This window comes from Chiloscyllium punctatum, chromosome 3 (assembly GCF_047496795.1).
Source record: "Chiloscyllium punctatum isolate Juve2018m chromosome 3, sChiPun1.3, whole genome shotgun sequence".
In the NCBI taxonomy this organism is placed as follows: Eukaryota; Metazoa; Chordata; class Chondrichthyes; order Orectolobiformes; family Hemiscylliidae; genus Chiloscyllium; species Chiloscyllium punctatum.
The window spans coordinates 58,871,742-58,896,356 of NC_092741.1; the positions used below are offsets into that span (position 1 = coordinate 58,871,742).

Here is a 24,615-nt window from a genome sequence, read left to right on the forward strand (position 1 = left end):
CAAAGGTTGACATCTTAATATTCCAGGATGTGGGTTCACCAGGTGGGAAAGAGAGGCATGTAAATGAGGTGGGGGAAGTTGTGTCACTGACTAGCAGGAATATCACAGCAGTACTGAGGGAAGATACCTTGACAGGGCTCATCCAGACAGGCCATATGCATAAGGCACAGGACGAGGAAGGGTACAATCACTATGATGGTGTTGTACTACAGGCCTCCAAACAAATAGTCAGCGCAGATATGTGTACATATTATGGAAAAAAAAACAGGATTGTTGTGGTGAGTGTTTATAATTTCCCCTATATTGACTGGGACTAGCTTAGTGCCAGGGGCTTGGATTGGAGGGGTGGGAGGGGAGGGGAGGGGAGGGGAGGCAATACGTGAATAGCTCAAGTACAGAAAGGAGTGTGTTGCTGGAAAAGTACAGCAGGTCAGGCAGCATTCAAGAGCAGGAAAATCGATGATTAGGGCCAGAGCCATTCATCAGGAATGAGGGTAGGAGCCTTGGATGTTGAGAGATAAATTGGAGGGTGTGGGGATGGGGAGAAGGTAGCCAAGTCCTATCTTCTCCCCAGCCACGCGCACCCCCCCCCCCATTGTGAGAAATTGTGAACGTAGTCAGAAAGAAAAAAGAAGCATATGTAAGGCTAAGGAAACTGAAGACAGAGTCGTCAGGGAATACAAAGAAAGCAGGAAGAGCTTGAATAAGGACAGAGGAGCACTAAAGGGGACATGACACGACCATAGCAAACAGGACTAAGGAAAATCCCAAGGCAGGAGAAGGACATGTTGGATGGTGAGTCTAAAAAGGCGCAAACTGATATCCTAAGGCATGTTTTTGCAAAAAAGGTGCTAGGTATTTTAAAAAGCATTAAGGTAGTCAAGCCTTCCAAAAAAGATACCATAATAACCAAACTGGAAAAAGAGATGCAATTTCTATTCTTCATTTCTCAGGACCAACGGCTGAAACTGTATGGAGAGCTTGGTATGGATAGGTTTGGGTACTGGCTGATTATTAATTACACAGGTTCAGAAGTGGTCAAGTAAGCAAATGGATGAACTATCAGAATTGCTTAGATTAGAGTGGTGCTGGAAAAGCACAACAGGTCAGGCAGCATCCGAGGAGCAGGAAAATCAACGCTTCAGACAAAAGCCCTTCATCGGGGCTTTTGCCCGAAACGTCGATTTTCCTGCTCCTCGGATGCTGCCTGACCTGTGCTTTTCCAGTACCAATAATCTCGACTCTGGTTTCCAGCATCTGCAGTCATTGTTTTTACCTATCAGAATAGCTGGCACTGTCAAGGAAAGGAGAGGGGGTAAAAGGAGGTAAACAGGGAGAAGGTGATGGACAGGAGTAGAAAGGACAAAAATAATTTAATGAGGTAATAAAACACAACATTTGCAGGATAATGTAACATCTTAACATGTGCCTTTTGGGGAAATCATAATATCAAAGCATCAAGTTCTAATTACTTGGCAGATGTGTCTGAAAAGTTGCAGTGATGCCTGATCCAGTTCACCCAATGAAAGTATATGACAACGCAGATATAGGAGTGCATTCATCAACAGCTGTTCTTGTGTTGGCAGCGATCCTTGTTCCTTAGCCAGAGACTTTTCGTCTGATGAATTCTTACACAAGAACTGATTAAGCCCTTTGAGGGTCTCCATGGAGGCCTTTGAACACAACTCATCTGCCTGAGCAAGGTAAGTTGGGAATGAGAAGCTGATGGAAGGAAAGGCCATAAGGCAAGTGACAAGTCGAGTGAGGTCAGCTTGCTTAACAAGCTTATTATTTATCAACAGGTGAACCTCAGATGCCAGAAGCCTCATGCCATGTTGCATCTGCAAAATGGCAGCAAGAAGGGGTTCGATGATGTCAGGATATTGACAGTACTCTTCTGCAATTCGTCTCCTGAAGTGGTGATGGGATTGCTGCCAAGCTGCCTCCTCATTGAGTATGACCTGGATGCTCTGACGTGATTTAGGCCGCTTTGCCTGTAGGAGCTGCAACAGTCGAGAGACAAGGGATTTGACTTTGGACTCCTGCGCAATACTGTTCACATAGTGGTGGATATCTTGGTAGAGATAATCGTATTGAGGTACACTGGGGCGGTGCGCCTGCTTTCTAGACAGTACTGCAATCTGTTCCTTAAGGAGATTAATTCTTTGCTGCAAAAACCTAGGACACAAAAAAAAAATAAGTTGGTGGGTCACAGTAGAATAATCCCACGTACCCGCTATAACCAGAGAAAAATGGAACATGTGCTTAGACACAGTCTCTCATTACTTACATCCCACTATCAAGCGTCTGTTCAGAAGCCTTCTGCTCATGGTGTGAACAGTACCATCTAAATCAGACTCTACAACTCTAACCCAAATTTGAACTTTATCTATTGCTTGGTGTTATATTTCTACAATAACCATTCAAAGCAAAGTTTGCTTTTCACCTGAATACCACTCAAACTCTCTCACTCATTTTCTCTCACTGTAATCAAATCTGATAACCCGCACAAGGGGCTATGGCCCTTTAACTATGGTAAAGTACAGTCGGTAAACAGCTGATCATCTCCAGTACTCACCTGCTCAGTGCTTCCAAGTGCATGTGCTGCAACGCAGAATCACTTAGACGAGATCCCAACATACCTGCTCTCATACTGTCTCCTTAAGAACTAGATTTCTCTAAAAGGGAATGTATGGTAAAACACCTAGCTTTCAGTTAATGGTCAACATGACTTGTTGACCAGGGACATAAACAATAACAAAGTGATTTCAGGGGGTGGTCTGCATTCAGTTACATTTTACATCTGGGACTACCAAGCTGGACGCCAACTGAAGTTCTCAGGTGAAGATTCAAAGCAGCGATGGCCGCTGTGGAGCTCAGACCAAAGTTATAACAGCCACGTTCCCACTCAAACAAGTTCTCATGGTCAGGGTCACAACTATTTTCAGGCTTCGAGAAACAGCCATTGTGGGAAATTTTGGGAAACACAGTTTTAGTTTGAACTGAGCTTGCTATGGATTAGAACAAAACCTCTAATAGTGCCCAGTTTAAATTTAATGCACTGGCTATGGGAAAGTAAAATGCTTGTTAACTGAAGGGCTCTTTTGCAACCAGGAAAACTCCGACCCAAGGTGACCACGCTGAAGTTGCATTCTTTTAGTAAATATCAGAGACATTGGGTTCTTACAAGAAAAAAAAACTAAAAATTCTTGATGCACTGTATACAACGATCATATTTTCCATTAAAAATTCAATGGAGGAGCCTTCACTTGTGTAGTGAACTGACTTTTGCATTCACAAACATCCATATTTAAAATTACTATGTTAGTCCCCACTGCTTTTTTAACATCGAAAGAAAAACTTCTAATACACAAGCTAAGTTTTTAAATCAACCTCATGCACCCATAATAGCCCTTACTGGGGAAATAGAACCACCAAGATCTGCCACTCAAGCTGGCCAGCTACCCCCAGAGGCAGAGGCAATCTGTTACAGAATTTCAACCAGTCTGCTTGGCTTGGAAAAAAGTGAGGGATTAGGAAAGGAAGTCATGGTTTCATGTAAGCACTGACCTACACAAATGTCAATTTCAGACAGGATACTAAACTACGTACCTAATTCGGGGATGACAATGTCTATTCTCTCCATCTTGTAATAGCTCTCGGCCAGTCAACAACTGTTCAGACAGGTTGCGACTCTTCCATTCACATTGCAATTGTTGCAACTAGGAAGAGAAAAAGAAACTATTAACAGACAACATCAACAATTTGCAATTCTTTGACTTGTTAAAACATCTCAAGCCAGGGAAAGCAACAACTACATATAAAAACAATTTTAAAAATCCAAGATTTTTGACCTCAGTGCTCAGGATTTGCAAGTGAATTCCTATACCATCCTCGGCTGCCACCCATCAGGGTTGTCACCTTGGTGAATGACTCAAATAGCAATGAGAAATGAGCCAAAGTTGGCTGCAAGGACTTTGCACATCCAAATAACGCCATGAGATTTTTAATATCTATGTCAATGTAAATAATAGGCAGATGGGATCCCAGTTTAACAAGCTATTTAAAAACAGCCCCAACAGTACTTTATCATTTACATAAAAGGTTAAAGTAGAGGTTACAAGGGGAAATTATATGACTATTACTTCAATGCACCAATTTCCAACTTGTGTGCAGGTGACAGTCTTCATTACTTTATAAAAATGACATCAAAGCCCATTATGTATATGAATACCGTGCTCCAGCAAGGTCTCCCTAAAACAGAAGCAACTATCATGGGCAAGTGGAAAAACTCAACCACTAGGTCATTTATTGATCAATTACAACAAGACTCTCTTCATAATTTGAAACAGAGACAGAGATTGCTGGAAAATCTCAGTAAGTCTGAGCAGTTATTTGTGGAGAGAAAGCAGAGTTAACATCTCAGGTCCAGGGACCCTTCTACTGAATCAAAGTATAGGCGTTTAAGTCATTGCGATAAATGCCCAAGTTGTGACATCACAGCCAGCACCACTGGTCTTCAATAACGCGTTTCTAGATGCATATGAAACATGAATATTATCCAAAACTTGGACTTATTGTCTGTTCAAATAAGTGAATAATACTTAAACAAAAAAAAATAAACAGAATAACTGACCTCCTCCTTGAGATAATTCAGCTTGTACAGTTTTTTGACAGCAGGGTCAAACGTCGTGTGTGGTGTCCAAATCTGAATCTGTAGCAATCCCAGGTGTACCCACAGACAGCCTCTCTGAGCTTTCTCCGAAAGGCTTCGAAAATCCTTCTCTTTACCCACAAATTTCCGTACACAGGTCACAAGAAGTGAAACAACATCTTCGGGCAATAATTCCTGCTCTGCAAGACTGCTGAGCAAACTCTGAATGCTGTGACTAGCTATGCTGGTTTTGTCAATGGCAAGTTGGTCACATGTCTGTAAATATTCTTCCTGAAGTTCTTTTGGCAAAAAATCCTTTATTGCTTGAAGCTGTTTGAGCAGCAATGTGCACTGCAATCTAGAATCCGTGAATCTGTAAAATAACCAGATCCTCAGGTTTTCTCCAAAACTTACAAGTTAGATTTGAATGAAATTATTTGGTTCTTAAATTTTGATTTTAGCATTATGAATTCAATAAATTGTAGAATGTCTTCAGAACGTCAATTGGCTTAATGATTTTCTGATCAGAAATTAAACCTGAAATACACTTCAAGCCTACATTTGCATCAGTGAGCATCTTTTAGACTACATTCAAAAATATGTAGTAAGGTGGGTTATGATCCTTACACTGGAATTCACTGCCGGCTAAAACATATTAAGCCACTAAGCCTCGTACAGTATGTTACATTCCTAATGCCTCTTATGAATGGAAATACACCATCCAAAATTAATCTAAGTCAATATTGGTGGAGGAGGGAGTGGGTTCTGAAGAAACCGTTCTAACACTATCAATCCTCACCACTACATTACTAAAATTCACAAGTTCTGCACAAGAACTTGGTAGCTTCACATGGAGAACTCTGTATTGTCGGTCATGGGTGCTGAGATGCAAGCAACTGTAGGGCAAATTGAATGGCTACATTTTGGAGTTGCTCTGTTTGGGCTTACTGGCAGCAAAAACAGAATCTGTTCAATTCATCAAAATCAGGCTCTTTCTAATGGAACTCAATTCTAACAAAACAGGCTTAGCACAAGCATCGTATAGCAGAGCACAAATTTTCAAAGGTTTATTTTATTGGGACCTTCCTGGTCTGTTTCTCTCTACGTGTCTGCATTTATGACACCCTCTCATCCCCACAAATGTCTACCTTCTGACATTTACGGTGTGGTTGGGATTGCAAATTCACTTAAAAAAAGGGAATATGAAACACCCTCACAGACTAATATGGTGGGGATTTACTTTTACAATCTAATTTTCATCTTGAAAGTATCCTAATTAAGAACATGACCATGCATGCTTTTTACAAACATCTCCTAATGGAAAAGGAGGCAAAAGTAAAATGCCATTTCTATGACATACCTGAATTCAGCAAAGGAACCAACAGCCATGTTGGTCCACAACACCGAACTGATGTCTTGTAATTGTCGAGTTCGCTCCAGCCACTCTCCAAGAGTCACATGAGTTGCCATTGGCATACCAATTCCACTGAAGGACTCAGAAGAGCTTTGATTGCTGTTGGCCAGAATTTCAAAGAAACACTTCGATTGGATAGCGCGACATAAAACGCCAGGCCCCTGTTGGAGGAAAATAAATGTTCTCTGGGCAATAAGCATATTTGCAAAACTTGCTTTCAATTGCCAAGCAATCGAATTTGACTACATGGTTTCTACACAACTGCTTCCGTTGAGAAGTTAGTTTTTCCTTTATTTTGCTCACTCTACAATGCAGCACTTACAGCCAAGATCACAGGCAATCCATTCCCAATCACAGTCACAGTCAATGCCATTCTATATACTACCTGGAGATCAGGTAACCATCACAGAGAATCACATGTACAATCTAATCCCATCAAACTGCTGCAACATCGCATGATTTACTTTACACATGGCCTTCAAGACAAGATAAATCAGGGTGCTTGAAATGGAAAATAAACAAAATCAGAAATTTAGATTGACTGGTGGTCAAAGGTTTGTTCAAAGAAAGAGGTTTAAAAAAAAGAGACTTGAGACACAGGGGAGATATAGGGAGAAGTGAGTGTCAGACAGGAAGGTAAGGGTTGCATAAATTATAGGTGGAGGAAGTGGTAATATCAAAAGGGCTAGTAATCCAGAGATCTAGACTAAAGCTCTGGTTACATGTGTTTACACCGCACTATGGAAGCTGGTGGAATTTGAATTCACTTAATAAATCTGGAATTATAAAAAAAGCTAACTTTAGGAATGGGGGCATGAAACTGCCAATGATTGTTGCAAAAACCCATCTCGTTCACTCATGTCCTTCACAGAAGACAATCTGCCATTCTTACCCAGTCTGGTCAATGTGTGACCACGATCCACAGCTATGTGGTTGACTCTTACTTGAAAAGAATGAAAATGAACCGGGAATGCTAATCATTTGTATTCAGTTTGTTGAAGTTAATGGCAGAACAAAGTGAGGCAAGGATGTGAGGGCAAGTAGAAAACTGGGGGAGACTGCGAATGTAGATTGAAAAAGGGCTGTAGAAGAACTGAAATCAATGACATGGAACCAAGTTGAGACAGCAGGGACTGGGTGGGGCCAGTGGACAATACATGGAGAAGAGAGATATTTTTAGTCAGTCAGTCTGTATAGGGATGCTCTTGTGAGTTTCTGGAGCAGATGGTACTTGAACCCAGGCCTCCTTTTCAGAGGTAGGGAGAAGAGATATAAACAGCTGTAATTCATGACAAGTGAATCTTGAGTAACTCAGCAAATACCCTTAGGTTGTTATGTTGGAGGCTGTCAGATGCAAGGTCTTGAGCAGCAAAAAGGTTGATGTGGCAATTTCAAAGAGGTCAAGTTGGTGATCTTTCTGATGGATGGGATATGGCATAAAACACAGACTGAACAAAATGCTGATATTTTTCAACAGATTGTTTAAAATCAAACAATTTATCAGGAAAAGTGATGCAAGTTAGAAGAAATAGTTTGAAAATGAAACTCGTCTTCACATTGAGCTGGACAAAGTCAAGATTCATTCATAACTTGGAAGCCAAAGAAACAGACGGGATTAAGACAAAGCAATATCGAATTGGGGCTGAATGCTATCCAAATGCATGCAGTTATTAAGGGACATAAATTAGATTAAAAAAGTGAATCCTCTGTAGATTCTAGAAGTAATTGTGCTAAATGGGAGGAGAAGCCATTGAAAAATTATTTGGCTAAATACAAACTGCCAAGAATAAATCAAGTGGAAGAGGAGCAGAGGAATTAGGGAAGAATAAAGAAACAGCATCATGATCACATTTGGACACAACATTGTTTAATTCACAGAACGGGTACTATTCCTGGGGTACAGGGATCAAATTGTCTGCATGAAGATTCTTCAAAAGATTGTTGGGAACTGTAGGTTTAATATGGCCAACAGGTGTGTAAACTGAATACCCACACGTTATTTAATTTACAAAAGAAAGCAGACCAACCTTTAATGATTTGTTAATGATGTTTTCTGGAATCGTGTCATCTCCTACAATTGCTGGGGGTTTCCATGTCAGCCAATAGTCAGGATTGGTTGTGATAGAACTACTCCAAAATGCTCCAAACATGGTCATCATCAGTCCTGAACTCAGCAACTTTAATTGTTCAGGAGAGAGCTGAGATACGAAAACACATTAAAGCTGATTTTAAGTTGCATCTTTAAAATTCCTTTCACTGGCATTACCTTCAATGTACGTGCCCAAATTTATATACAATTTGGAATAAAGCATTATTACAGATCTGTCAGTGTTACACTGTTTCCAATAGTGGAAGAGCACTTTGAATGCATTGAATACTCCAAATTTCAGCCAACTGACTTGCAAGATAAATTTCCAGTTGGGCACTGATGATCCAAATTCCATAATCTGACCGGATATTAATTATGTATAAGTGAGCCAATTTTACCAGTTTCAGACTAATTATGGTTCACAACAAGAGAAACCTGTCCACTGTAGCTACTGTGCAGCATTGCGGTGGAAAACCAATTAAAACAAGGAAATGTTTCAATCAAATCACTCCAGTTCATGATTTAACTCACACAGTGTAAGTGATATGTGATATATGCATGTGGGCTGCAGCAATACAAGAAGGGAACTCAGCACCACCTTCTCAAGGGCAACTTTGGATGGGAAATAAATGCTGGCCAGCCAACAATGCCCATTGCCCAGGAGTGAGTAAAAGAAATTCCTGTGACAACTCGCGGGAATCCATTATATAGCAATACCAAGTAATTGACAAAGCATGCTTTTATGACCAATTGTTTCCATTTTAGTTACCAGCACCAGGTTCTATGAAGTGAAGCAAGACATTTTTTCTGATGCCCAGGAAAAGATAACTATTATAATCGCAATACTGCAAGATGTGATTTGACCAATTGCATTTGTGCACTCACCTCATCAACCTGTGCTAAATAGCAGAATTCTCGGAGATCTTGAGCAGCCACAGGCGTGGATCTTAAGCAGAATATAATTAATTGACGAAGTTCAGCACTAACCATTGACTGATCTGGCTTACTTCTGGCACTGTTGGTGATGAAACAGGATTATTTATGATGCTAATGCACTTCATGTTGTCCTTTATTGGTCTTCAAATTTACATTTATTAGAAACAGAATGAAAAACATAAATTTACTGCTCTAAACCAATGAGTCTATCCTAATTCCCTTCATATAGCCCATTTATAGTTAATGGTTGGCAATAAAGAGGGATAATGAAGAATGTTCATCATAGGGTATGGCGAGTTGTTGTTGGTGTTAAAGTGATTTTTCACCTTCAGGATTTACAGGGAAACGATAGTATGACGTATACATTGTGATGTAATAATCTAATGCACACTCCCAAGGTATGGAAAATCTCAAATACCCTTATCCACGATCTCAAGGTTGTGGTCCAGATCATTGACAGACCAAAAAAGGGTACAGCTTAAATTCTGCTTTTGATTAATTAACTAAACCTAGAAATTATGCTCCGAGCTTCCTAACTTTTGATGCTCAAAAGTTTAGTAGTATTTATACTGAACAGGCAGCACTGCAGCGTCACATTCTCAAGGATCTGGGTTCAATTCTAACCTCAGGCAACTATCTGGGTGGAGTTTGCCCAAATGGCTGTGTCTGCGTGCGTTTCCGCCGGGTGCTCCGGTTTCCACCCACAGTCTAAAAACAAATTAGGCGGATTGATTGTGCTAAATCGCCCAGTGTCCAGGGGTGTGCAGATTAAGCGAATTAGCCTGCTTCCACACTTCTATGATTCTATATTAGGCTAAACAATAAAACATCTGGAAACAGAAGTTCACTGTGTAATCTCCAAGTTGCATATTTTAAAATGCTCCAAAATCAGTCATAAAATTAAGTGCACTGATTGATTTTATAATCAAGGTCATTCTACTGTCAGGGCAGGTTTATAGATAATAGTGTCACATACATGCGCAGAATAACATGGTTCAATCCTTCAGTTAATGGCATGATTGAACTCAAGATCATGAAGTTAATGACAGGTGTTTCCCTGCAGAGGGAGGCTGAATAGGAAATGGGATTGAATAGATAAGTGTAAAACCAAAGTATTAGGTAGCCTAGCCAAGAATTTTTCTCATTATTTACAGCAAAACAGTTTCAGGGGTGTACAGAAAGAACTACCCACTATTTTGAACATCTTTGAAATTGGAGCAGAACTTAAGGGTAGTGTACCATTCAACTTATTGTCTTCCAAACAAGCTGTGTGTCATAAAATTAGAGATTATTTTACCATAGTTCTCTTGACCTGCCTGCTAGTGTTTAACAATCTTTTTGGTTGTTCGTTTCTTAAGATAGCAATTATGTTTAACAGCAATTGAAGTAATTTACTTTCTTTTGCTTACCTGGAGACTAATGATAGATCCATAAGGTCTGCCACCACTTTATACTTGCAGAGTAATGCCAGATATTCCAGTACAGGCCACAGCTGAATTCTGCTTGCTAACTGATTCAAGCAGGTTTCATCTAGCTCAGGTGGACCTGCCTCAAGACTTTGGGTATCTGGAGAGTTTAGAAGACCCTGAGATATCATCACTGAAGCTTGGGAGTCCACGACAGACTGCAAAACACCTGGAACACAAAGTGCAAATACTGTAGCTCCTGAAATATCAATAGCTAATTGAGCATCATCAGTTGTGAAAAAAAACTTAAAGTTGCATCAACTCTAGTTATTAACAAAAAAGTCTCAATTGCCCCTCATTGACCTATCATGGCTGAAAGTTTGGTTGCCAATTTCCTGGATTTCACTTGCGAAGCCACGTATCATGCCATCCCCAAAGAACTCTGCAAAAATCCAAATGTTGACCATGTCTTTGACTTGGCCACTTACTGTCCTTCACTCCTTGATCAACATTAATCTCTCCCTGTTGGAAGGTGGTCTTACTGTTATTTTATTTAAGCGCTATCAGATAAACTGGTACCCTCGACGACGAAAGCTTGCTCAGTTCAAGCTTGGCCACCTAAGAGATGGTTTCTAAGGACAAAGTAAAATTCAGAAATTCTGGTTCTTGTCTTTTCTGATCAAGAAGAAAAAGTTGATACTTCCCATTGACATGGCAACATCACAACAAGTGATTATTTATTCAGCCAGAATGACTCCTGTCTTTACAGCATTAAGTGCTGCAATTCATTTTGTCACCTCAATATGATGCACGAGTTAATTTCCTCAAATCATATTGTTAACCCACTTCTATTTATTCATTCAGGGAATGTGGGTTTTGCTGGCTATCCAACATCTATTGCTTATGTGACAATGCCGTGGCTTTAAGAGAGGTTTTGTCCTAGTTTCTTTTAGCTAGAGATGGTGGGGTGGGGACAGATGCCTATGAGAAGTCAATGAGAAGGTAAACAACTTGTGAAGCCTTGTATGATAATTTTTACAGTTGGAACAATGGAAGCAGCCTGAGTTGGAACCATAGAAGCATCCTGAGTGGGTGTGGTTAACCTCCCACCCACAGAATAAGATGTTTAGTTCAGCTTTCAGCAGAAGCTGCTGGGGTTGTGAAAAGCTGCCACATCTCTCTTTGTACAGCTGAAAGCTGGAGTTCTCTCTCTCTCTCTCAGAATCGCCTTTTGATGTTCTTTAATGGTGGATTAGAGAACTGCATGAGAGACAAATCGGCTTTCTGAATTTGCCTTCTGCCAAGAGCATGTTTATGAGATGTTGTTATATTGGTACAGTTAATCAATAATAGTTACTGCATTGATTGTTTAGTTTTCCAGGAGAGTTGTTATTCCAATTCCTTCTTTCTTTTCTTTTATTTTAGCTATGCGTGTTTGAATAAATTCCACTTTGCTTAACATTGCATAGTGTGAGCAATTGTATTACATCTGGAACATGACACTACATTTATCTTTAAAGACAGAACAAGTTTGGTCTCGACCATCTTCCTAATATATTCTGAGGAGGTCTGATCTGATGCATAATATCTATCTCCACTCTCCTTGAGAAGATGAGCTGCTTTAAAAAGGCCAAACTGAACTGGATACTCATTATACCCACATTTTAAACCATTAGCACTTAATTATAACTTTACAGGATATTCTAATGCATTAATTAGTTTTACTTTTATTAAAAGCATACCAGCATCATATCCTACTACGTGATTTGCTTGAATTACGAGACCCCAAGACAACATCAAGCCCCGCTTAATCTTCCAGTCAGTAGCAGCTGTTTTAATTCTATACAGTTGTTCTTTCCAAGTTACATCCATCAGTTTTGGCCTCAATTTCAACACATCCAGGACAGAACTCATCACTTTCAGTTTGGACACACATTCCACAACAGATCCAACCTAAAAAAGGTGGGAAAAGTTTAATCAACGTTTTAATTTTTACAGGAACACAGCCCCTAATAAAGCAACATTTCTGCAATAGTAAAAGTGTGAACATTCTAAGATAAGTTAATCTTACATATAAACTCCTACCCCTCAATTCAAACAGGTAAACATTTGCCATATTTAATTGCTGCAATTGACACAGTTCAAGAATAATAATTGGCTAGCAGAGCATCTAGTAATGTGGGGCTTGTCTTCGTTCGAAGACAAGTGGAACTTAAAATTTACATGTTCACTTTATAATTAAAAATATATAATGACTAGATACTAATGCTCTATACGACAGATAGGAGACTATTTAAATTTTCGTTACTACCAAAGGTGAGTTGTACTGATAAGAGCCTCTCCTGTTTTTTTAATAGATATTTTTATTAGAAATTTAACATTTTTACAAGTTTACCAAAATAAACAAAACTCTCAAGTACAAACATTGATATACAATTAAATCTTAAATATATAATAACCAAAATTTAACAAAAGGAAAATACCAAGAAAAAAACCAAAACTCAACTAACTACTAATCTAACCTACAACTAACCAGAGTGTATATTTAAATCTCTTACATTATTCAAATAAGAGAAAGAGAAAAAAATAGCGGATAACACAGAAATTGGATAGTGAGATACATGCTCGGAATGTGTTAACATCAAATGTAACACAACCCGTATTCGTGCGGGATTCCTCTCCCAAGGGGCCCTGGACCAGCCAGGTTCATAATCTCAATTAAATAAAAGCCCTTGTTAAGATAGCCGAAATATCTGTATTCATATAATTCAAGAAGGGCTGCCATATTTTATAAAATAATTCGGTCTTTCAGTGCACCATATTTGTAAGGAAGTCAAGGGGAATACATTCCATAATTAATCTGTGCCAATTTGAAAGTCCAGGGGGGCCTTCAGCCACCCAGTTTACTAAAATATTTTTCCTTGCACAGAAAGAGAATAGAAAATAATATCCTCCCTGGACATGCATGGGAAGAGAAGTTCAAAAAGCCCAAAAGGAGAGCTACGGGTCAATTTTAATTTCCGTTCCTAAAATTTCTGTCAGGGTACTTGCTACTTTAGTCCAATATCTATGGATCTTATGACAGGTCCGTAGACAATGTACAAGAGTGCCCACCTCTATTTTACATTTGGGACACATTGGCAAAATTTAAGGCAGGGGCATCCCCAATCGATCTGGTGCCATATGGGCCCTATGAAGTATCTTCAGCTGGATAGCCTGAGTTCAGTTGCAGATGGTGATTCTTCTGGCATTTTCCCAAATGTCATTCCACATTTCTATAGAGATTTCTAGTCCCAATTCCTGATCCCATGTTTTAAGCAGATTGTCCATATCTTCCGATACTTCATCATGTAGTAAATTATAAATAGTACTGATGGAAGATACCCCCATTGGTCGTAATACTCTACATTCTCTATCTGACTTATAAAGACTATCTAATAACGTATTCTTCTTCTGTATATAGTCTCGAATTTGGAAGTATCAATAGAGATCTCCATTAGGTAATCCGAATTTCTGACGCAGCTGTTCAAAAGACATCAGGACCCCATCCTTAAATAGGTCCCCTAGACATGACATACCCCTGGATCTCCAGAGTTTAAAAGTGGCATCTGTAAATCCCGGTTGGAATCCCCATGCTCCCACTATCGGCGCATAGGGGGATGTTTTATGTGAGTTGCCCTCATTTTGCCACATTATATTCCAAGCTTTAATTGTATTTAGTATTATAGGGTTTTTACAGTGATCCGTAATGATTTTCCTCTTGTCTGAAAATAAAAAGGTTAATAAGTGGGCATTTTACTTGAGAAGCTTCGATGTCCAGTGGGATTGATTGTGGATCAAATAAGACCCAATCAGCTATGTAACTTAATAAGGAACTTAACTGATATTTCCTAAAACCTGGGAAGTCCAATCCTCTCCTTGCCTGTGGAAGCTGTAGCTTCTTCAGCTTAATGAGGGGCCGTCTTTGATTCCAGATAAAGGAACCCAACAAGCCATATAATTTACGTAGTGCCAGCCTTGGCAGCATCACCGGAAGCATTCTCATAGGGTATAGGAGACGGGGCAGGACATTCATTTTAATTAGTGCTATTCTACCCAGCCAGGAAATTGGAAGGTCTCCCCATCGCTGGAGATTCTGCCTTATCCTTTCCAGTAAATGCACAAAGTTAGCCTTATATAACTGACCGAATACTGGGGTAATAAAAATGCCTAAGTATAAGAAACCCTCCAGGGACCAACGAAAGGGAAAATGGGATCTGTCCACTAAGTGGGGTATCATAGCAAGGCCACCCATTGGCATAGCCTCCGATTTTGAGAAATTAATTTTATAGCCTGAGAATGCGCTAAATGTATTAATAACTTGGATTAAGCGAGGTACGGACATCAGAGGATTACTGAGGAATAGAAGAACATCATCTGCATACAGGGTAATTTTATGTTTACCTGTACCAATCCTCAGGGCCGTTATATTAGGATCAGCCCGTATAGCTTCTGCTTCAATTATTAGCGTAAATAACAATGGCGAGGGAGGACATCCCTGACGGCAGCCCCTACCCACACTGAAGCTATCAGAGCCTAATCCATTGGTAACCACAACTGCTTTGGGATCACTATACAATGCTGAGGCTCATTTGGTAAACACCTTTCTGATGTGTAAAACAAATATGACCATTCAACCCTATCGAATGCCTTTTCCGAGTCTAATGAGACTACTACTCCTGGTATCTTTCCCCCTGATGGCAGGCTTGAATCATATTCAAAACCCTTCTAACATTATTGGATGATCTACTGCCCTTAATAAACCCTGTCTGATCCTCCTTTATAATATGTGGCAGTACCCTTTCTAGTCTCAATGCTAACATTTTAGAAAGGATTTTAAAATCTACATTTAGCAAGGATATTGGTCTGTATGACATACAATCTTCTGGATCCTTTCCTTTTTTAAGGATAAGAGAGATATTTGCCTCTTTCAGCGAAGGCGGGAGACAGCCCTGACTATATGCATAGTTATACATGCCCATAAGTGGACCAGCCAATATATCTGTAAATTCTTTATAGAATTCAGCTTGAAAACCATCTGGGCCAGGTGCCTTACTGCTCTGAAGTTGCCTGATTGCGTCAAGTATTTCTTGGACTGTTAGGGGAGCATTTAAGACTGATACCTGTTCTGGAGTTAGGTCCGGAAAGGTCAATTTGTTAAAAAATGATTGCCTCCTCCTAGTCCTGTCTTCACAATCCTGCGAGTTATATAAATCAGAATAAAATTTTCTAAAGATTGTGTTAATCTTTTTATGATCATGAGTCAAAATACCCGTACTTTCCTTGATAGACATGATAGTCTGAGGGGCCTTTTCTTTCTTTGCAAGAAATGCTAAGTATCTACCCGGTTTGTCGCCAAATTCATATAATCTTTGTTTTGCAAATAATATTTCCCTCTTAGCCGTTTGGGTAAGCGTAATGTTTAGAGCTGTCCCAAGGGCCGTAATCCTTTGCAATTTACTAATAGAAGGTCTATCAGCGTATGCAGTTTCAGCTGCTTTTAAGCGAGCTTCGAGCAGACGCTATTGTTCTCCCTTTAATTTTTTCTGGGTCAATGAGTAGGAGATGATCAAACCTCGCGCGTAAGCTTTGATGGTCTCCCACATCATTGATGAGTTGCTAGCCGTATCTCAATTAATTTCTAAAAAAGTTTTAAATTCTTGAGAGAAGTACTTTACAAATCTTTCATTAGGAAGAGGTCCATATGCCAATGCCGAGGGGATGTCCCATTGTTCCTCGCCTTAGTTTCCATATATACAGCAGCGTGGTTGGAAATTGCTATACTACCTATTTTACAGGATGATATGGAATTTAAAATAAAAAAATCGAGGGTGCAAAAAACATACCAATTCTGGTATGACATTTATGTGGATTGGAGTAAAAAGAAAAATCTCTGCCCTGTGGATGAAGACATCTCCATACATCTACTAATCCTAATTCTTTGTTCAGATCCACCAATTGTCGAGATCTGGGAGATACTCCTGCAGTACTCTTGGGAATCCTATCTATTTCCGGATCGATAATACAATTAAAGTCTCCCCCTATAATTATTGTATGACGGGCACCAAGAGCCATCAATTTTGAGAAGGCTTCTGTTATAAATTTAAAAAGGGGTGTGCCAGGGGGCAGTACAAATTTAAAATCCCATATTCCTCTCCATTTATAAGGGCTTTCATCAGAATATATTGTCCAGATTCGTCTTTTATCTGATTTAGGATTTTGAAAGGGAAATTCTTCTGAACAAGAATAACAACTCTCCTGCTTTTTGAGCTAAAAGAAGAAAAAAAGGCCTGATCAAATCCACCCTGTCACAATTTCAAGTGTTCTTTATTCAACAGATGTGTATCCTGTAGAAGAGCTGTATCAATGCTTTCTTTAAGATTTGATAATATTTTCTTCCTTTTAACTGGCAAATTACTCCTTGACATTCCAGGTGCACCACTTAACCGGCTGATCAACCATAATCGTCCGGGCAAATCCGAGACTCCTCGGGAGGGGAAACCCTTTCCAAAACATCCCGAGCATAGAGCATATAAAATTCACAAAAATAAAGGCTCTCTAATACACTCACTACACAGTATAATAAAAACTATTTCTAAATAATAAAAAATATAAAACGTATTTAAATGGAGATTTTCCCCCTTGTTCCCAAGGGGTATCACTTCCTTTCCAAAGGTCCATCGTATCCTCTCCCAACCAGTGCCCCACCCTTGACCCAGGCGCTCCTCAATAGGATGAGGAGAATTCAGATATAATACAAAGCTAGAGTTAACAGTGAGCACCCTACTCCCACCCACACCTGGATATATTTGGTAATGTTAATACCATGGATAAACATATATAACTATAAAATTACAACCTCAACAAATAATAATTAAATATAATAATACAAAATAGCAAGGGAAAACAACCACGCTCCTAGAGACAGAGGTAAAATAGAATAAGGTAACCACCACCCCCCACCAACATTAACTAAACCCACCGCTCCCCCCCACCAACATTAACTAAACCCTCCCCCCCCCCCCAACCGAGTCCAAAAATTCCTTAGCCTTTTCTGGCGATCTGAAGTTATACACGGATCCTTCATGGTTAAAGCGTAGTATCGCTGGGCAGCATAAGGAGTACTGAATATTTAAGTCCCTCAAACACTTCTTCGCCTCATCGAATGCCTTCCTCTTTCAGACCAGAGCTGGGGAAAAGTCCTGGAATAACATGATCTTGGATCCTTTATAGATCCAAGATTTACAGAGGCTTCTAGAAGTATCTGCCTCTCCCTATAGCTCTGCAGCCGAAACAGGACCGGGCGAGGGCGCTGGTTCGAGCCTGGCCCACGTATTGCAACCCGGTAGGCCCATTCTACCCTTACCTGGCCTGATCCAGCCTCCAGATTTAAAAGCTGTGGCAGCCACTGCTCGAGAAACGTTGTAAGCTGGCCTTCCTCTTCCCGTTTGGGAAGGCCCAGCAAACAAATATTTTTTCGGCGACCTTGATTATCAAGGTCATCAATATGATTCTCTAAGGTCCGGACTCGCTGTTCGAGAGTCCGGACCCGATGCACGGTCGATTGCGCTGTAGTTTCGGAGGTCGCGGCCTTTAGCTCCGTCCCTCCAACCGGCGCTCGATTTCTTTAATGCCTTGGTCGTGCTTTTGCAGCGCGGCCAAGAGCGAGTCCCATCGACTTCAGGATTCTTCAATGAAAGTGTCAATCTTCGCATCCAGTTTGGAGATGATTTCCACAAGGCTTGCCACTGTAGCTAAGTCCCCCGAGGCAGCTGTGGACACCTCTGTTGCAGCTGGAGAGGGTGGGGAGGGGTTCCCGCTTGCTGAGAGCTGCGGGCTCCCTTCCCTTTAGTCATTTTTACTAAAGATTAGATTGTTTAAATTTAATACTAAGCAACTAATTAAACTAAACAGCTATTTTAAATGATTTGGTGAGTGTGGTGGGGGTAGATGGCCCACTTTACCCAAGTCTTGGGAGGAGCACTATAGACTCAGACTTGCTGGGTCGCCGCCATCTTGGATCCCCCACCTCTCCTGTTTTAAAAGCCACCTCTGTATGGAAATTCTCACATGAACACCTGAATTTACATTACCCAGACAACCGGTGATACATTACCCAGACAACCGGTGATACATTACCTTGTTGTGGCCAAAGTGAAAATGTCTTAACAGTGTCTGTGCTTTACATCTCAACTTGTCCTGATGGTGGCAAGTTATACATTCTACTCAATTTCGGGTGAAATAAATGTTCATTTATGGGCCTTATGGATCTATAATCAAAAATCTGTCAATCTTCTCCATAAATTTAAATTTATTCAGTGTCCCAGCAGCCACTACACTCTAGGGTAGTGAACTGCAAAGATTCATGACCCTTTCTCACTGCTCCAAAATATGCCACTCCTTCATTTTAGGCTCATTTGTAGACGATGTGTGACCTCTTATTCTAGATTAACTCCCAAGGGGAATCAATCACTTTGCATCTACTTTGTCAACCTTCTTTAGTACTTCAGACACTCCTATTATGTCTCCACTCATTCTTCTGAACTCGAACGAGTACAGGCCTAAGCTGCTCAATCTCTCCTCATAATAAAGCCTTTCTGGAAAGAACCTAGTGAATCTTCTCTGAACTGACATTAATGCAATTACATCAAGTAAGGGAACAAAACTGTCCGTAATGCTCCAGATGTGGTCTCATCAATGCACATTACTCTATGACTTGGGTTTGAATTATGCAGTACAAGAGTGGAGTGAGTGGGAGGAAGGGAGAGACTTTTCTCCACATCTGAAAAAATGATTAATAATTACTTCAATTTGTCTGTTTATAACAAAGTTTTGCTCGTGAAACCTCATCAAAAAGTTTGCTTTCACCACCTGGAACTCTTGCCTGGTTACCAATATCTCAACACATTGGACAATCATAAGCTTTTTTGCTCCATTTCAAGTCTGACATGTGTATTACCCCAAAGGTCAGGCAGAACCGTAGTACAAACAAGACAGTGTTAAACTTCACCAACCTTGAATGGAAGAGGACGACCCAAACATTTCTGCAGACCCTTCACACTGGTAGCCATTTCATTAGGACTAGTCAGATGGCTCTGCAGGTTCTCTGAAATAGTGTGAATTTCTTGAGGAATTCTGATGTGAAAAGAACAAAAATTACAGTACAAATAACCTCAGGTATGATGAAAACTTCGAGAGTTTTGGATCCCACAAATGGTGGCAAAAAAGTTAAATCCAAATCTGATTTTAAGGATGACATTATTTATTGGACCTGAGCAATGTACAAAAAAAAACCCTAAAAAAAAACCCCTCAGAACCATGAAGAGAAACCAAACCAAATAAAAAGGGATAAAAGGAACAAACCCTGTTATTCATTAAAGAAGAGCATTCATACCAAAGAAAGACAAATAACAGATTAGCATTGCAAAGGTACCACAACTGTAAGGCAAGGGGTGCAAAAAAAAAAGAACAGACACCCAAACCCAAATACATCCAAAATGGGTGGCACAGAAACTGTCAATGAAAGCCCCAAGATATAATAGGACCATGTGAAACATCCTTTTTCTAATCTCCACGCTTCAAACTCCAACCTTGTACAGATAACAATACCATAACACTGTCAATACAATTGTCAGTTGCTTTACTAATTTTCACTGCTCTCCTGAAGTCTAAACCCAAGTTATCTTGATTTATGTCTCTGTTCCCACATTGCATGCTCTACTTAGCACTTTTCCTTTTGTTTTCTACCCAACTTCTGCTTTGTGTCTTTATATAAATTTATTGCTGAAGATTTAATGCTACCTATTCCTCTCCATTTTGTGCCGTCTGCTCATGTTATATTACACTATCACTAGATTTCATCTTTTATTTTTCTCGCACTATTATTTTGGCAGTTTCCACCAACCAATACTTCAGATTGTCAAACCTCAACTTTATTGTTTTATTACAAATCTGAAAAGTTTCCTTCTTGGTTTGATATGCCGGTTTTATGAAACACAAAAGAGAACTTACTCAATCTTTAGGAATAATAAACCACTGCATAATTATTGTTACTCCTTTTAGGAATTATGGATAATATCCAGGTTGAGTTGTACAAAATTAACCTCTTCTCAACATTCAATAGTAATTGGAGGGCACTAATCCCTTCAACAATTTAGTCACACATCAAAAGGTTATAATTGTGCATTCATTTGTATTGTGTTTAATTGCACGTTTTAGAAATGCTTTCATTTCATACCAACATAATGGCTTAGAACAGATATAATATCATTCATCGCCCAGTCTATAACCATTAAAAATACTATAACAGGACTTGAGGTGGAAAACACTCAAGAGGAGTTACATACTTCAACATTGATTCGAAAAGAATTAAGCCAAGAAAATAAAATAGTGAGGTATGAACATCTGCCTACACGGAAATTGTGACACAGCTATCCGTACAATCTGAAGTCTGGCAGTATTATGGAGACATAATAAAGGGTGTTTCACAGGTCTCAGACACAGCAGAATTTGTCTAAAACAGATATTTTGGATAGTCGATGCCTTTTATTTTAGTATCACTGATCCAGGTTGTTGTTAAATATTAGTACAATTTTTGTTTTGGAAACAGATTGGCAAAATCTGAAGAACAGCAGAACTCTAATCCTAACATATCACCATGTCAACCCTTAACAGCATGCAATTCTTGGTCACCAGATTTCAAATGAGGTCAAGAAACTGCTGTCAAATTTGTTATGCAAAATAAGCTTCTAACAATTCGAGGTACTCACAATATTTTCAGCCTCTGAACTGCTTTAGCTATTATGCAGACAAAGAAAACGAACCTTCCAACTCATTAACCAAGAACCTTGCTAAGTTGATACATCTTAAATACTACATTGACAGACCACTAGAGATGGGATATTCCAACAGAATTGTACGGTCAAACCACCAAGATGCTAAGTATAAACAATGTTCATACATACTGGGAAAAGTCAGTTAGCTGGCAGAGATGATCTTTCAGGAGGTGTTTCATCACCCAATGCCAGTGGAGAGAGAGGAGTGCTATTCCCTCAGTATCTGTTACAACTCTGTCAGATATTATCCAGAATCGATCCCGCCACAAAATGCTGCACAATACCTAGGAAGATCAGAAAATGTTCAAGAATGTCCTATTATTGAGGCTGGCCATACAAGAGAGGTAACAGCTTTCAGTATCTCCACACAGTTAGAATTATTCCTACAACTATTCAAACTTTCCGATATATCCATCTATAATAGTTTTAAAATCAGATATCTATGTGCATGGTTATTAGAAAATAAGCAATTTAGAAAGAATCTTAATTTCATTTTAATTTAGACTTTCCAGACACTGACATAGAAGTCTTTGCATTTGTCTCCCAGTTCCACAGCCTGTACTGCATAGTAACTACTGTCCTTCAACCAACCTAGATTTCTTTGGTTCCTAAATTAAAAGTTTTACTGTCTGTAATACAATACAAAATAGACAGAGACGAGTTTATAATGGAGCTAAATTATAATTATACACTCTGTCGACCATAGTATTTAACATGATTTAGCATGTGGCTAGTTAGTATACAACATTCCAGCGACAATTTAGGGATGGAACTTCATCAGAAATAGCAGGATAATTACAACTTGCAATTTCACACATTCATACTGGCAGGCCTGAAGGAGATTATCAGTTGGCCGGCTTTGCACACCACACCTCTCCAAGGGAATGGACTCCAAAACTAGCAGCAGATGAACAAGTGCAAGATGCATGTCAAAGAAGGTGAGTAATACTTGCCCCATGGAAGGCATCATCTTCCAGATTGGAAAATGAAGACTTTATGCACTGCACAATGCAAGTATCCCAGGCTTCAAAGAAAGCAGCAAGGTGAGCCAAGACTGGGTGAGGCAGGTCATCAAAGCTCATCATTCCTAAACAAGTGAACCAAAGCCTTTAATATTTTAGATTTAGCATTTACAACCCTTGCAAATATTCATCTTCTCGATTATTTTTATGGAACTACTTTTACACAGAATACCCGAATAGCATAAAAAAGAAATCCAAACAATGGTACAATTATGTTTGAACATGTAGCTTCATTCTGTGCTAACAGTAGTTTAACCATGGCTTCAAAATTACTCTCCATAGTTCATCGTAAAAGTGGCCAGAATGCGATTGCTTCTTTTTCTATTACACCAATGTACATCTCAAGAGCAGAAAACCAGAGCAGGATCTAAAATAACCAATCAGAATTTACATTAACAGCTGGAAAATGAAAGTGGCTTTCTTATGGGCACAAGATTTTCCATGCCCAGTTTCCTGCCATACATTCTGTCCAGTGAAACAGACCAAATACAATCAAATAAATTGTCCCATGCTCCGATAAAAGATGCATTTGAAATAATAAAGCAAACTTAATTTTTCAATTTTTTTTGCAATAAAAATATTACAAAACACTCAGTTTAACTTATTTGTTTGATGCAAATCTTGCTAAGGTTACCTTTCTGGAATGCAATGGATACCCTTAAAGCACTTTGTCTGCCTGATTTTCTTGCAGCATCAGAGGTTAGTGCTGCTTTTTCCATATATCCTCTTTCCTCTCTGTCCATCAGAAGTGCCATCCTACAAAACAGCAAAAACATGGAACAACCTGCTTTCGGAATTAGTACACAAAGAATCATTATTTTACAAAGTTGAAAGAACACATTAACATTTCATAATCTGTTAGAGTACTCAAATGCAAAATAGGTCTATTTGGTGACTAATAAAGTGAGTTGCTTTGTCCTTGATTGTTTTGAACTTCATATACATTGTTGGAGATTACAGGCAATTGGAAACTATCCCATCACAGTCCCAACTTGTGTCTTGTTGACAGCTGACAGGTAAGTCAAGTGAGTGACTTACCACAATTCCCACCCATTTGACCTGTTTTTGCACAGACAATATTGATGTGGCTAGTCTGCTATAGATCCTGGTCTATGATGACTTCCCAGGATGGTGGGGGTTTTTGCTATTGCGCTTGAATGTGCAGGTCGTCAGATCCTCTTTTACTGAAGGTAGTTATTGCCTGGCACAAATGCCATTGCCTGGATACTGAACAGGTCTTGCTTCATGCAAATTCAGTCTACTTTGCTGAAGAATTCCACACAAACCTGATTTGCGAACAGGATCACTTCTAATAACCTGATAATGGAAGAAACGTCCATGAAGGGGACATTGTGCTGAGGGACTCCTGTCATGATGTTTGGGACCAAGTGACTGGTCAACCACAGCAATGTTTTTATGCTGGATATGGCTTTGGCCAGTGAAGAATGTGCCTTTTCAACTCCACTATTTTCTATTTTCCTAGGAATCTTTGATGCCACAAAGCCATGTTGCCACTTTGACCTCTGGAATTGCAGTCTTATATACATGACTGGGCTAATAATGTACTGTGATCTGCAGCAGAATAGATGTGCTGGAACTGAACTGAAAAGGGAACAAGTAAAATACTAGGTAAAAAGACATTCCTTGACATAGATGCCAACTACAGGTTTTGCAAAGGTAATTTTTACCTGTTAGCAATGGAGTGGAGCTGTGCTTGAAGCTCTTTTGAACAATGCAGCCCAGAATATGCCATAGAATTTAGTAAAATATCCAAATGCTGCTGGTTCCATCGTGAATCCAAAGGAACTGAGGCGTTCTCTGAGAAGATAAGCAACATGCAATTGGTCCAAGAAGCAGTTGAGGAAAGCAGGCAATTTTTTTTGTTTGGTAGAGGCAGCAGGAAAGGGGAGGATCAAACTGCTTGCATCAGATCTCAGCCGAAAACTGCAACACATATCTATATTTATCAAGGTCAAATGAATAGGAAGGGTTTAGAGGTACATGAGCCCAATGCCAGCAAATGGGACTAGATTAATTTTAGAAAGGCTGGTCAGCATGGATGAGTTGGACCAAAGGCTCTGTCTCCATGCTGTACATCTCTCTGACTCTATAAGCACTGATAGGAAGGTGGGAATTTGTAAATGTGCAGAATTCAGTACTAACAGTTTGTTTTAACCAGCACGGTCAAAAATTAATACGATATTAGTCAGTTGAGAGAGA

General features: G+C 39.6%; 1 protein-coding gene across 5 annotated transcripts in view; it reads right to left on the minus strand.

Annotated features, from left to right (window-relative positions):
* Positions 1–24,615, minus strand: part of mdn1 (midasin AAA ATPase 1) — a 189,269-nt gene that overhangs the window by 65,693 nt on the left and 98,961 nt on the right. For 4 of the 5 annotated variants that reach the window (XM_072553757.1, XM_072553755.1, XM_072553754.1 and 1 more), the window contains exons 51-63: positions 24,084–24,213; positions 23,030–23,151; positions 22,327–22,460; positions 21,503–21,657; positions 19,553–19,673; positions 12,242–12,452; positions 10,503–10,728; positions 9,043–9,172; positions 8,096–8,266; positions 6,015–6,229; positions 4,637–5,027; positions 3,613–3,722; positions 1,473–2,178 (exon numbers count right to left, since the gene is read on the minus strand). In XM_072553757.1, the coding sequence (XP_072409858.1) occupies positions 1,473–2,178; positions 3,613–3,722; positions 4,637–5,027; positions 6,015–6,229; positions 8,096–8,266; positions 9,043–9,172; positions 10,503–10,728; positions 12,242–12,452; positions 19,553–19,673; positions 21,503–21,657; positions 22,327–22,460; positions 23,030–23,151; positions 24,084–24,213 (2,822 nt within the window). The remainder of the gene's footprint in view (positions 1–1,472; positions 2,179–3,612; positions 3,723–4,636; positions 5,028–6,014; positions 6,230–8,095; positions 8,267–9,042; positions 9,173–10,502; positions 10,729–12,241; positions 12,453–19,552; positions 19,674–21,502; positions 21,658–22,326; positions 22,461–23,029; positions 23,152–24,083; positions 24,214–24,615) is intronic. The other variant, XM_072553756.1, reaches the window with a different exon arrangement.